This window comes from Rattus norvegicus, chromosome 10 (genome assembly GCF_021556685.1).
Source record: "Rattus norvegicus strain SHRSP/BbbUtx chromosome 10, alternate assembly SHRSP_T2T, whole genome shotgun sequence".
In the NCBI taxonomy this organism is placed as follows: Eukaryota; Metazoa; Chordata; class Mammalia; order Rodentia; family Muridae; genus Rattus; species Rattus norvegicus.
In genome coordinates this window covers 100,673,364-100,687,678 of record NC_141543.1, presented here as the reverse complement: position 1 = coordinate 100,687,678, position 14,315 = coordinate 100,673,364, and the positions used below count along the sequence as shown (strand labels likewise).

General features: G+C 45.4%; 1 protein-coding gene across 1 annotated transcript in view; it reads right to left on the bottom strand.

The window, feature by feature from the left end:
• Positions 1 to 5,011: 5,011 nt before the first annotated feature.
• Gna13 (G protein subunit alpha 13) overlaps positions 5,012 to 14,315 on the bottom strand; it is a 32,836-nt gene continuing 23,532 nt past the window's right edge. The window contains exons 3-4 of the mRNA NM_001013119.1: positions 8,962 to 9,012; positions 5,012 to 5,609 (exon numbers count right to left, since the gene is read on the bottom strand). Of these exons, the coding sequence (NP_001013137.1) occupies positions 5,037 to 5,609; positions 8,962 to 9,012 (624 nt within the window). The 3' untranslated portion in view covers positions 5,012 to 5,036. The remainder of the gene's footprint in view (positions 5,610 to 8,961; positions 9,013 to 14,315) is intronic.

Sequence of the window (14,315 nt, the reverse complement as noted above, 5' to 3'; positions counted from 1 at the left end):
GTGTTTTAAGGATTAGTTTGATTGCATCAAGCTTAAGTGTAGTTGTGGGGTAACCGGATGCAGTAACTACTAGGGACCCAGAAGCCTTCAGAGATCCAGCAACTCCAAGAGAAGCTGAGAGCAGGAGTGTTTCCCTCCTCTTGCTTCACACCTTAGAGACCCAAGGACTCTGGGAAGGCCAAGTCTCCACCTTCCTTCAGGAACCATTGACATGGAGGGAGACAGTTGGAGGTGCGGAGTAGATCTCTACGCCTTCAGCAGGGCGTGCAAACTTCTGCTTCAGAGGTAAAACGCCTCCCCGCCTTCACGCTCAATAACATCATGCTACCACGTCATTTGTAAATGTTTATTAAATGTCAGTAATTTTTACAAAGCAAATATTAATAGTAAAGAGACAAACTTTTGCAAAATATGTACAAAAGCAAAAAGCCTTATTGAATAGCGATTTGTTTGGTGAAATGAAACCATACCTCCCACTCTTAGACGCCCTGTAGAAATAATTTACTGCTACTCTGCTACTCTCGAACCAAAGCACTGACTCAAAAAAAAAAAAAAATTACAACAGTATCAGATAATGTGCTTAGTTCCTGGAAAGTTTTAAAAAGATGTATGGGAAAGAAAAAAGAAATCCTCAACCATGAATACTTTTACACAGGGTAGTATAAGCCATGTCTTGTTTGGGACAGCATCCATAGGGCCGAGCTGTGCCTCTAATAAGGCTTCTTGTGCCCTGTGAGCTCACATGCAACCAAGAAAAGTCGTTCGGGATATTTTGCGATTCTGCTTTCAAGTAAGAGGCAAAGAGAAGGTACACAGTATAGTATAGTATAGTCTGCTTCATTACCATATGCACCTAACAAGGACACAATGCCCCCTTCCTCCCTGTCATTCCCCATGCCATCGAAGAGGCACGGTTAATGTCAAAGTAGTCGCTCACTTTGGCAAGCGCTGTATCTGTGGATGGAATCAGTTACATACTGAGGTGGTTTATTACCGTCAGTGACCCTCATCGATCCAAAACATACCTCGTGGATTCACGTAGGCTTCAAACCATCTGGCAATTTCATCACTGATAACATAGCAAAGGTCACAAAAGTCACGTTATGGTCCTCTAAACACTACCACATGACTAGTGCTTTACTTAAAAACAAAACAAAAAAACAAGTGGTGATCTCTGCAGTTGGTGAGGTTGGGCCAGGAGGATCTCAAATTTAAGACCAGCCTGGGGTGCACAAGGAGACCCTGCCTCAGGTTTCCAAGCCAACAAATGTAAAACAATGTTATGTGCCACCCGTGACACTCAAAACTGGATGGTTAGACCTGAATGCTTTCATAGGGATGAACAGGTGAATTCAAATGCTGATCTACATCCGGGAGGACGTTAGGAGTTAGTGCGTGAACACTGCTTTGATGAGTCTGATACCCGACTGCCAGTATCGAGCTGATGGGATCAGGAAAGCCATCGTCAGGTCTTGACACAACATTCAGTCCTATTGTAAACTAAGCCCTGAACTCGTACCGTAAGAAAATGGGCATCGGGTGCCCTCGTGCTTCCTAGGCTGAAAGGCCAACCACATCCCAGCGTTACAAAAAAAAAGGGAAAAGAAAGGAGAAAATACTTTCATTCAAGCAGCACAAACCGTGGAATTCACCGTGCTGAGATCACAGGACAGAGCCATATAACAGTCTGATTTCCAAATAAAAGGGACCTGAGAAGCTTTATTCTGTCTTCCAAATAAAATTAAAAGAAATGAAATGGTGACGAAGTGGCTTTCTCTAGGTTTATTATGGAATTTCTTACAAATGTTTGACTGGGCTTTACAGGTAGGATGTATGGGTTCATACAGGAAATTCAAATTAACACGGGCGCTTGTTCTTCTCCAATGAGGAAAATGACATCGCTGCAAATTGCAACCCGGAGTCATGTTTCAGATGGTTTGTTTGGGGTTTTGTCTAAATGTATCATTAAATAATGAAAGCACCAATTTGAGGGTTTTCCAAATAGCTTGAGTTTCAGGATATAACCGCATAGCTTGGCCATTTTATTCTTCATACAAAGTAGGCATAACCGGATGTGAATACCAACACTGAGAAATACATGCCATCAAAACAGAAGCCCAAGCATCGGGCATACACACTGGAAGGTAAGAGTTACTTGGAGGCACATGCTTTTTGCTGCATCTGACAATTCTTATCACTTCTGGCACTAATGTGGTCTTACTTTCTCTTACTTTAAATCACCAGCTGCCACTAACTTAACAAGCGTTTCCCTGCTGAGTCCCAACTTGAGAACTTCTCCGGAGACCCTCTGAGTGTGAAGTACCCACAATGCACTGCGATAGGAAAACAAACAGAAAAAAAACAACATGCTCCTCTTCAGGACACCCCATCTTGCCTGGCTGAAGCTTCCCTCTGGCTATGAGCACCCTTTCCAGACAGAAAAGCTGCTACGGAGGCCTCCACTGAATATGGAGAGCATTTGTCGGAGAGCGACAGCTCAGGCCATTACGGATATCCTGGTGGCAGCTGCACATCTTGAACTAAGATCATAAGAAAACATGGAACAAAGCCCTTTCCCCATTAAAGGAAAAATTAAGGTCTAAATCTGTGTTGTTCTTTTATTTATAAGGCAACTCTGTAAAATATAAAAAAATGTTGAAGTCAACTAAGACACTTGTGTGGTTCTTTGTCAGTAAGCAGGAAGGCTGTGGGACTGAAGATGGAATCTTGAATTAGGCACAATCACTTTATGCACCCCAAGGCATTCGGTCCAGTGCCCAACGGAGCCTCAACTCCGAGGCATGGTTCAGGGGTGGGGAAGTCAGCACACTGAGGGTTGAGCACCTTTTCTATTCTGTCTACTACGTTTCGTCTCCCTCTTCACACAGCAGTATTTCACTTTACAAAAGGACCTGACTTTCGGGGTGTGGGGTCAGACTGTGCAAATGCGGGCTGTGGCTTTTTGGCTGAGCCCCACAGTTCTTTAAATTCTGAACAATCCTGCAGACATTACGTGTAAGTAACCCAACACTTCAGAATGAACCTAGACTACATCGGGTCTGGACATGCTGCCTGCTTCAGAGGAAGCTGCAGATGCCCAGGAGGATGCTGCCTCTAGTCGGGAGCTCTTGTTTTTTCTTGGTAATAGTCACAATGGAGGAAGTCAGAGATCCTGCTCTGTCAGGAAGGATTTCTGTGCTCACCACAGAGCTTACATATAACCAGACAACTGCTTTCTGGAGGGACTGACCTCTGCTTTCAGTGCAGCTAGTTGTGGCCAATGCACAATGTTTGCTAAATGAACACAGAACACATGCTACTGGGCACGCACTCAAATGTCCAGCAGCACCGGGGTCCTCTAACCCCATGGATTTAAATGATAGATTCTTTTTGGCAAAAAGGACCAGATGTAGAACCATCCAAATATCCATCGATCATGCCACCAACGCCTGCACTGGGACACTGGAGTACACACCTTACACTCATGATATTACCAAGGCAAGAAAGCACTGGGCTTTACAAACAGAACAGCAGTCAAAGTTAAAACCAGGACAAGTCAGGTCTCTCAGTATACACTAAGGGCCCGGCTCTCGCACCCTTCAGCAAGGGAAAAGGAAAGCTACTGCCGGCAGGCCTCACTGTTGGCCAGCTTTTCAGCGCCCAGCTTCTTGCCTGAGAGCAGTCACACAGTAAACCAGCAGGCATCGCTGCCCTCCTGCACTCTCCACGGAAAGCAGGCACGAGCTCAGGCTCTACAAACTCACAGGCCAGTTGGCCATGACAGATGGTTTAGTACACCAGTCGCTATAATTAATCACAAGCTACTTCAGGGGCACACTTTAACTTAGTGGTGTATATGTGTGTGTGTGTGTGTGTGTGTGTGTGTGTGTGTGTGTGTAAGGCAAACCTTAAGTATGAGCCAAAAAAATTACTTATCCTTAGATGCATTCCTTAGGCACTCACATGTACCTCAGTGAAGCTGCCATCTCACACACAATGACATCCACAACAGGTACACGCTATATCACAGAGAGTGACACTAGCCATCAACAGGGTACTGAAAGGACACCTTGAACAGTTCACAGGGAAACGTTGCCCAACAAACTCTCGGTGACAGGAGAACCCCGCAATGCCACAGTTCTGAGTTGCTGCGGTTGAGGGGCAAAAGCAAGAAGACCCGACAGCGATTCCCTCCAGAAGGCACAAAATCCAATGAGACAGGACCAAAAGCCTGCACTCTGGAGCCACTATGTTGATTTCTGTTGCCAAGATGTTTGCCCTTTCTAGTTGTTTTGGCCAGCGTGTCTCTAACATGGCACATTAAGTTGGTGACACTATGTATGGCAAAAGGAAACTGCATGAAACTGGTCACCTCAGATCAACATAGCACATGTACCATTTGTGACCACATCAGCGTCAGGCTGAAATCCATATTGTAAACTTAAACACTAAGACATTACCTTCAGAAATTAAAGAAATTGAGGACAAACAAACAAACAAACAAACAAACAAACTACCGCTGTGTGGGCAGGAGGCTAAGCCTCTGTAGGCTGAGATCACTGTTCCTTAAACTTTTCTGTAAAAGCCCTTTCAGACCAGGGCTCCCCCTAGCTAGGCATGTCACTGCTGTGTAAGGCACTCTCTCTTTAGAGCTGAAAGTTCATTATCTCATCCCTACAAGTACTTACAGATACTGCCTATTCTTGGCACTGCAGGAGAATTCAGTTTGCAAGCAGAAGAATTCAAAGCCTGAAATACACCTGGTGTGAGGTTGGCCAGGAAGTTATAATTGGACTCGAATGCAAGCCCCGGTGAAACCGATCAAAGCCCGAATTCCAGCAGATATTGGCAATGTGTTAATTCAGCAGCTGTCAGCCACAAACTAAAGGCCACAGATGGACTAAGATTTCCAAGAAGTTAGACACAGAATTAAGATTTTTCTAACTGCTGATGTAAACTGCTATGTAAAAAGAAAAACAAGACAAACAGAAAACAATCAAAATCACAACAAGGTATTAAAACAGCGAGTCTCCTCATCACTGGAGCATAAGCTGCTTGAGGTTGTCATGAAGGATCGTGTCCTTCACGTCTCGGAACACAAGGCGGATGTTCTCTGTGTTGATGGCGGTGGTGAAGTGGTGGTACAGCGGCCTCTGCTGCTGGTCCCGGCGTTTCCCCCGGAAGCATTCCACCAGAAACTTTTGGACGTCTCTTAAGCAGTGAGGGTCCCCTTCAAATTCTAGGAAATAGTCTTTGATGCTTACAACTTGCACTTTCTCCTCAAGCAAGTCTGTCTTGTTTAAGAAGAGAATTATAGAGACATTGCTGAAAACCCGGTTATTGACAATTGTTTCAAAAATGTTCAGGGACTCTGTGAGGCGGTTGGTCAGGCGGTCCTCCATAAGCACCTGGTCAAACTCACTTGAAGAAACAAGGAAGAGTATTGATGTCACACTGTCAAAGCATTCAAACCAACGTTTCCGTTCTGATCTCTGGCCACCTACGTCAACCATTTTGAAAGGAACATTTTTAATTTCAAAGTCATACTCATGGATGCCTTTGGTGGGTCTTCTGGCAAGCAGAATATCTTGCTGTGACGGAATGTAGTCCTAGAAGAGAAAAGGATTCATACTTAGGAGGCCACAAGTAGCAACTGGCCCAGTACATGGATGTGCAAATTAAATGATTAACAACCAACCACCAAGCCAAGGCTGGCCTCAAGCTTGAGGTCCTACCACCCCAGCCCCCTAGCTGCTGAATTACGGGTGACCGACACACCACTCACACGTAAGTGAACTCCCAGCTGACCTCGCCCACCTGAATTACCAACTCCTAGGTTATGCCAGAATAACCTCTCTGCCTCGGCATCTCCATGCTGGTCCTCGCCCCTCTAGACACAGAGGAGCTGAGGCTGTAGCTCCTGAGGCTCACTTCCCATGCTTGGTTCTGTATTCCATGCACCTTCTTCATTGCACACACCCGCTTCACGGCTGTGAATATGCTCTACGCTGTCCGCAGGGAAAACACCTTATCTAGCATGAATGACTAACCTTATGCATTGCAGACCTTAGGCTAGTCTGTTCCGGGCAATGGTTTAGGAAGCTCTCACTCACCAAGGAGGAGCATACTCTGAGCACCATGTCTGTTCCCACCTGGAAGGCACTCACACCTAGCACACTTGTCAAGACTGTTAGCTCTTCTGAACTCTTTATGGAACCACTGCTATGGTCAGTAGACTGGCATTGAATTTGTCATGATCCACCTGTCTCTGCCTTTTGGTGCTAGGGTTACACATTTACTCTCAAGCACAAGTGAGTGAAAGGGGCGGGAGGAGAGAGAGGGAGAGAGGGAGAGAGAGAGAGAGAGAGAGAGAGAGAGAGAGAGAGAGAGAGAGAGAGAGAGAGAGAGTGTGTGTGTGAGTGTGAGTGTGAGTGTGTGTTCGCGTGCATGCATGTGTTTAAGGCTAAGTCTTACTATGCTGTCTTGGCTGACCTAGAACTCACTGACAATCCTCCCGCCTTAGTTTTACAAATGCTAGGACCCCAGACCCTGGCACTGGGCCTAGCTTTCCAGACTGTGTGACCAGGGAAGCTCTAAGGTCTAGGACAAAGGCAACCGCACCCGGCGGCACCTTCCTCATGCCCCTGTCTGCTCCTCGCTTCTCATGTGGCCTCTGCCTTTCTAAGGGCTCAATGCAGAGCAGGGTTCCTGCAGCTTCAGATGGAGAGAAGCGAATGTGGTTCTCGTTCGCCCTAAGCTCAGAGAATGGCGATAAGATGCAGCACAGTCAGCCTGCTCTCCTCTCTCCTTGCTGATTATGTCATCTCCTTTCAGAACTATTCTAACCCTAACGGTTTAAGCACCTACTATCCATGGCTGGGACTGGCCTATTATTTATCTATAAACTTAAGCACCTACTACCCACCGTCGGGACTGGCCTACTATTTATCTGTAAGCTGTCTGCTGATTGCCTACTTTGTGCCAGGAACTGTCACTAGGCAAGCAAGGTAGGAAGTCCTGGTCCTCACTAAAGAATGGATAAAAGAAAACAAAGAAACCATTAGCGTGTTATATGCAACAAGGAAGCAGGGCCTGATACAGACAGGGAGAGGGCAGCTGTGTTAGCCAAGCCACCATGCCAGCACCAGGCGGAGTTCAAGGTCCTATTTTATAATATGGTGAGTTTAAATCTAACCTGAGCTACAAGAAACCTTGCCTCAAAAAACCCACCCAGCAAACAACACCAGAACCCCAGTGAAGACAACAAGCGTGTACATGATTGGTGTGCTTAGAAAAACCTGCTTGAGAACCAGAAAAGCAGATCAGACAAGCTCTCTTTAGACTGTAAGAAAGCACTGTTAAAAAAAATCATCCCAGCATGCCTTTAACTCAGTGGGAGGCAGAGGCAGAGGCAGGCAGATCTCAGTGAGTTGGAGGTCAGCCTGGTCTACAAAGCGGGTTCCAGGCCTAGGGAATGAGACCCGGTCTCAAACAAAGAACAACAACAAAAATCAGAGCTGGTCTGGGGTCTGACGAGGCTGTTCTTACAGAGGACATGGGTTTAGTTCCCAGCATCCACACGGCAGATGGAACTCTAGTTCCAGGAAACCTAACATCCTTTTCTGGGTTCCCGGGGCACCAAGTAAGCACAGTAGTGCTACATACATGGAGACAAGCACTCAAACAGTGAAATGAATGAATGAATGAATGAATGAATGAATGTAAAACATGCTCAGGGCTGGGGAGGGGAGCTCAGTAAAGTGTATGCATACAGCATAAGCCTGAGGTTCTGAGTTTACACCACATAAAAAGGTGGGTGCTAAGAGAGCACCACCTATGATCCTTGAGCAGGGGACAGCAGACAGGAGGGCTTGCTGACTGGCAGTCTAGATAAATGTGTGAGCTCCAAGTTCAGGGAGAGACTCTGTTTCAAACAAGGCAAGAAACAACTGAGGAAGACATATACCAGCCCTAGCCACTCCACCATCATGTGCACATACCTGTTCATATTCACCACGCCACCCACTGCATACAGGCTGTTCCTAATGCTTTTCTCTGACTGTCTGTATTATGTGACAAACTAAGTTATAAAGAACTCAAGTTCTGGGAGATACTTACATTTGCAGGAAATAGGTAAAAAAAAGAAACTCCTTGAAAGGTAACATACACAATTAAAAATTTAGGTTTCATTTTTTGAAATAGGCTGGCCTTAAACTTATGATCCTCTTGCCTCAGATTTCTGACTGCTATAATTACAGATGTGTGCCATCAGAACCAGCTGGCAAATTCAAATAGAAAATATAAGGACATGTAAAACTGAACCTGCTAGAGAAAATAAGTGTAGTCCCAGTGCGGCATTGGGCTTTCTTCCTTATAGCAGGCCAGCTCTGAAGCCTCAGGACCACGGCTCATCGAACACAGCAGAAATGTAAGAGGAAGCTAAGGCAGCTGCACTAGGCTTCATGACCAACAGCTCTGGGGCAGAGGCTCTAGGCAGTGAAACCTTAAGAGAACAGACAGTAGCGCTCACTCTGCCTGCCATGGGCCTGGGAGAGACAGTGAGTCACTGGCTCTGAGGCAAACACTGGGAAGATAACGGGCTCCTCCCAAGGTGACTCTCTCTCACTCCAAGTCTCCTCTACGAGCCTTGGGAATAGAGCCCCATTCACCAAACTTCAATACCAGTGAGGCCTGTTCTATTTCTGCTACAGAAAACCCAACACTGAAGAATGGCGGTGTGAAATCTCATTTTCAAACACAAATCTCTTCCATGTTGACAAAAATTAGAAATCTGTCAATGTTTGTAGGAAGATGACTCAGGCCACTGGCACTAGAAGAAAAGGAAAAGGCTAGCTGCTGGTGTTCTCTAACTTTCCTAACAATCTGCCCTAAACAGGACCAATGCTATCCCCACTACTACTTCCAAGTATCAATGACCAGAACTACTGTTTTGAAACTTACCGGTACTCCAAGTTTATCCAAGTTATCCAGGAAATACTTTACAGACTCACCCTGAAAAGAAGAAGAAAACAAAGTCAGGAAGGCTTGACCGTCACACAGTTATGTTGTACTGTGGGGCTGTACACTTGGTCCGAGTAGACTTTGGTTAGTCACATTAGAGGAGCTGAAGAGGGGACTACCAAGCGTGAGGAGGCCAAGCCAGGGAGCCAAAAAGTGAACACAAAGACCTTTGACACATACAACGTTGAGGCACCACTAACGGGGCAGAGGGTGCAGCAGAGCAGGGCTGGTCCTCAGCACTACATCAAACAGATACTCAAACAGCCGATAGAAGTGCAGTAGCCACCTCGTTTGCGGCTTAAGGGATGTCCGAGACGTTAGCTCCTGTGCTCGACTTGAAAAGGAAAAAAGATGTCTACCACTACGAATAATGTCACTATAAAAGTTTTCAGGTCACATTGAATTTGGTGGGTCTACTCCTTGAAGGCTGGTCCCTAAGGGACTAGTGACCCTCATGAGCTCTCAGCCCCTGCCATAGGAGGGCCCTGTGCCCTGCACTCTGTGTGGGTCTTTACCTGGCCACAGCTCAGTGGCTCCTGACACTGGTCAGGAACGTAGCAGATCACTTAAGTTATCAAAGCTTTCAGATGCTGGCATGTCTTATTACACAGCATTCAAAACCACATTTCTGTCAACTTTATCAAGTCCATGGGGGAGCTGCCGCACTCACTGGGCAGAGCTGGGTTCCTACATTCTTGCTGAAAGTGTAAGCCTTATACTAGGAGCAATGTAAATCCAGGCTATTTTCCTTGAAATAGTGGGCGACCAAAGCACCCAAATGTCTGTCATTCCTTTAGGCAAAAGCGGCTGCCCTGAAAAGGGCAGCTGGGGCAGCTCGCAATCAGCCTCGTCAGTCACCCTTCAGTTCCTGCAGACACACTTCTGGCCACAAAAACAGGCTGATGAAGAACACAGCCAGCATGCCCTGAGGCTCACACACTGATCTGCCATCTTTACCTGAGGTACAGATGGCTATGAGCTGCCTGATTGGTGCTGGGACTCGAACCTGGGTCCTCTGGAAGAGCAGCCAGTGCTTCAGCCCCGAGCTTCCCTTTTCACAAACTGGGTAGCATCCGTTCCCTCAGGCAACCTGTGTTGTTTGTAGGCTTAGAATCCCTTCCACCCCCGAAAACACACAGTGAAGCCACTAGGCATCATGGGAGCATTTAATGTGCCTAAATTAATTTTAAGGTGATTTCTACAGCTGAACTGAACATTAACACAGGACAGGTCATTTACTATTCCTCCCTCTGTCTCTAATGGGACACATAGTGACTTGTTTTCAAGGACATGGTAAGGGTAAAAGGAAGTTGCTATAAAATTGATATTTCAGAGTAAAAAGCAGGGATCGTGTCACTGGCTGCTGGCCTGCAGCAACTACAATACCCCCAACACACACACATATTCACGAAATAAAAAGAGAAAAATGTGTGCACACATGTGCCTGTGCATTCAAAGTCAGAAGAGGGTGCTGGTACTCCCACCCCCACCCCCGTAATCCTTTTTGAGGCAGAGTTTCTCTCTGAACCCAAGGCTTGCACACTGTAGGCTAGGCCAGCAAGCCCCAGTGAGCTTCCAGTCTCTGCCCACTCACAGCTGGGATGCTTGGTTTGTTGCATGGGTGCCGGGATACAAACTCTGGTCGTAGCGATTGCACAGCAAGCATGCTTAACTGTTGAGTTGACTCTCCATTGCTAAGTAATATCTTTTTTAAACAACAAATCATTTTAGCGCCCGCCCCCCACCCCCGCCACCGTTTCCCGTTTTCTTTTCCCTCCTTCCCTCCTTCTCTCTCTTTTGAGGCAGAAATAGCCAGGGCTGGCTTTGAACTCACAGCAGCAGTCAGCCTCCCAAGTGCTAGGTTCAGGAGTGGGTCGCTGCCTGCCAGTTTTAATACCACTTTGATGATAAACAACTTTGAATACACAACTTTTTGTATCTTTCCAATTATATCTACAGTGATGCTTTGGGTAGAGTTAAACATTGTTTAAGATTCCTGTTAAGCTCTCTTGGGTCTGCCTCTCCACACAGGTGAAAACACCAAGTTCATTCTTCAATAGAGTCTACACGAGGCTAAAAGAAACCAACCGGTGGCACAGCCTGTAAGCCTGGCACCTGGAAAACGGAGGCAGCCTGAGGACCAGTTCGAGGGGATGCTCAGATGGCGGTTCAGTCAGCCCGGGTTATGTGAGCCTTAACTACCAAACTACCTACCTACCTAACTACAACATAAGAAGAAAAAAGAAAAAGTTCCCCATCCAAGGCAACAGTAAAAGTTTAACTTCATACGAAACAGTATTATTTATCTTATGGAGGTAAAGTAAATCAAAGTTAAAATACCCTCACATGAGTATTATCTGAACAGCATCCTCCCTTCCTAACACGGATTTACATCACTGTACTGTGGGAGGGTTTACAGAAAACAGTGTACACATCCTAGTGGCATTACGGATCTATACAAACCTCTCAGAACGATAGGAGCATTATGTCCCAGAATCATTTAGCAGCCTTGTCTGCTCCAAGCAATTACTCAGCATAAACAACAGGATGTACATAAAAGCACAGCGAGGCTGGGAGCGGGGTCCACACTGGAGGCTCAGGAGTCCACAAAACCACGAGTTTTAGATGTCAGTCCAGGATATATAAGACCCTGCCTCAAACACCACCCCAAAGGGAATGAATACATAAAGTATCCTTTATTCAGTGCTTCCTACAACAAATTTGGAACATTATTTTTCCACATAGAATTAAGGAAGAAATATAAAACACCTTAAGCTAGCAAACATAATTATTTGATATCAGTCACATATGAAATACTTGCACTATTAAATGCGTTGACCTGAAAGGCATTCTGTAACTTTGCAAGTGTGGAACAGTACACGAATGGCAGCAAGGCCTGACCCAGATGTATGCCGGGTCTTTAGCTGTTTAGCCTGCGTGGCTAACTTATTCCAATGTTTTCATGCACAGAAAGGGGGGGTCACTGTCTGTGTGCTTGGCCTTGCCTTGCTGTCATTTTAAGAAACCTTAATTTCTCTAGCACATCTTAATTCTAAGATCTGGGAGACTATTAATTAGCTCAGCTGTCTATTAAATTAACTCCTTAAAGTATGGGCAGAGGTAACTCGGTAGCACTGTACTATCTTCTTTCTGAAAACGAGAGAGCTATGCTTGGCAGCCAACTCCTATAACCCAGCCCTGCTGAGGGGCTGCCAAGAGTTTGGGGCGAGCCTACCATATGAGATTAAGTTGCAAGTAGGCTTGGGATACCAGTGAGACCATGAGGAATCAGCTAGCAGGGGTGGGGCTGGGGGAGATAATCTCTGTCACATGTCTTCTTTTGGAACTACAAACACTTTCAATGGTTCAGAGTGCATGCTACTCTTCCAGAGTAGCTTGGTTCCCAGTACCCACAGCCAGCAGCCACACGCACTGGCTCACTGGAAATTCTAATTCCAGTCCAGGGGAGTGGATACCTGTGAGCATAACTAAAAAGTAAATCTTAAAGATCATCTTGTGAGTCCAAATTAGTCTGTGCTTTATTTATTAGAAACTCCAAAATCTCACGAAAACCAAGTGGTAATAACCACAGAAAAAGGTATGTTATACACAGACAAAACAAAACAAAACAAAACAAAACAAAGCAACAATGACAAAGAGACAAGTCAGCCAGGGCTACATCGTGAGATCCCGTCTGAAACGATGAAGAAACGGTGACTGCTATCAACCCTCAGCATCTAGGGACATGACAGAGAGCAATTCTGTACTTTATGTGTTCAAGACTTTGAAATGAAAACATTCTAAATTCCCTTACATTTAAACATACGGATGAACTTCCACTGTTAAGTCTTGCCTTCTCTCGCATGTCAGCCACACCTACTCTAGGACATAATACATTCAATGTTATTCCTGTGGCAAGCATATTTTGGTTAAAATTAAGTCACTAGTCAAAAAGAGTTGGGGCTGGAGAGAGGGGGCAATCTGGCTTCATTCTTGCTCTCCCCTTGCCTGCTGCCTGTGCCCCTTTCTGACAGGGTCTTGCTGTGTAGCCTACAGTGGCTCTGAAGTCAAGACAGTCCTGTCGACACCTTTAAGTCCTCATTTATTTGCAGCTTTGAAATTTTATTGAGAAGAAAACCTACAGGAAAAAAACTTTTATGATCTCAAAAAATTAAAACCAAAAATGTGTATAATCTGCAGTTTACCCATGGACACTAACAGGGGCTCTGTACTGGGGGCCTAGGGCTTCTGTTGGTCCTGCTGATGTGTCCAGTGTCTGGATTCAGCAGCCTTTCTCTCTAAGACCATGTGAGAATGGCGAGTGAGCCAGTGAGAACGAAGGCCGCCCTAACTACCTTTTCCTAATACGCTCAGAAGGGCTCAGCTCCTCTGGCTTCCCAATGCTACTATGAAGGAAAGGTTCTTTCTATCACCCCAAGTAAGTGATTTGATTAAGTCTCCAAACTCCCCCAGGTCCCAATTTCCCCAACTTCTGTGAAGTAAGGCAAAGAAGTCAGTGCTTCAATAACCAACCCTTTTCTGCATAAGGTCCACTGACTAGAGTTGCCGTCCAGCAGAGGTCATGTTACCGATCTGAATCGAGCTCCTGCTGTCTTGTTATTCAAGCGACACACCTTAGTCTCTGCAGACACAATGCAGAAGGAGTCCATGGAACACAAAAACACTACAACCTTAAGACTTGAAATTGGGTTAGCTTTTCCCAGTCCATTCTCCACTACTGAAAGAAATTTAAAATCAAATTTCAAATTAAAACCCATTTCCTAGTTAAGAGTTAAATGCTATGGTGATTTATGTCACCTCTAATTCTTTTTTCTCTGGACATTTAGGCTCCACCTGAACAGGCCACCGTGGCCTGTTGGCAAAGTCAATGGTTTCAGTGGGCTTCGGTTACTTTCTAATGTTCAAACCCTGGGAGGTTACAAACTTTACTTCTTATCAGTTTCATCAACTTGCACCTAAGCTGGAAATAGCTTCCTTGTCCCTCATTCCCAAGAATCAACAGTTAAAACAAGCTTTCTTTGCTTGTAAATACACACTGGTTCCAGGAATCTAAAAGCTGAAACTTAAGAAATTTCTATAAAGCAAATAGACAGTCCATGTTCACGGGACACCTACTGCCCAAATGAGAGATGTTTTTAGCCATAGAGAGTCAAGCATAGACAAGAAGAAACTACTTTTTTTTTTTTTTTGGAGAAAAAACATACTAAGAATACTGTCAGCTTTATGCCAATAGGGAAAGACAACTTTACTTAGCAGATAGGTTAAGAAGTAAA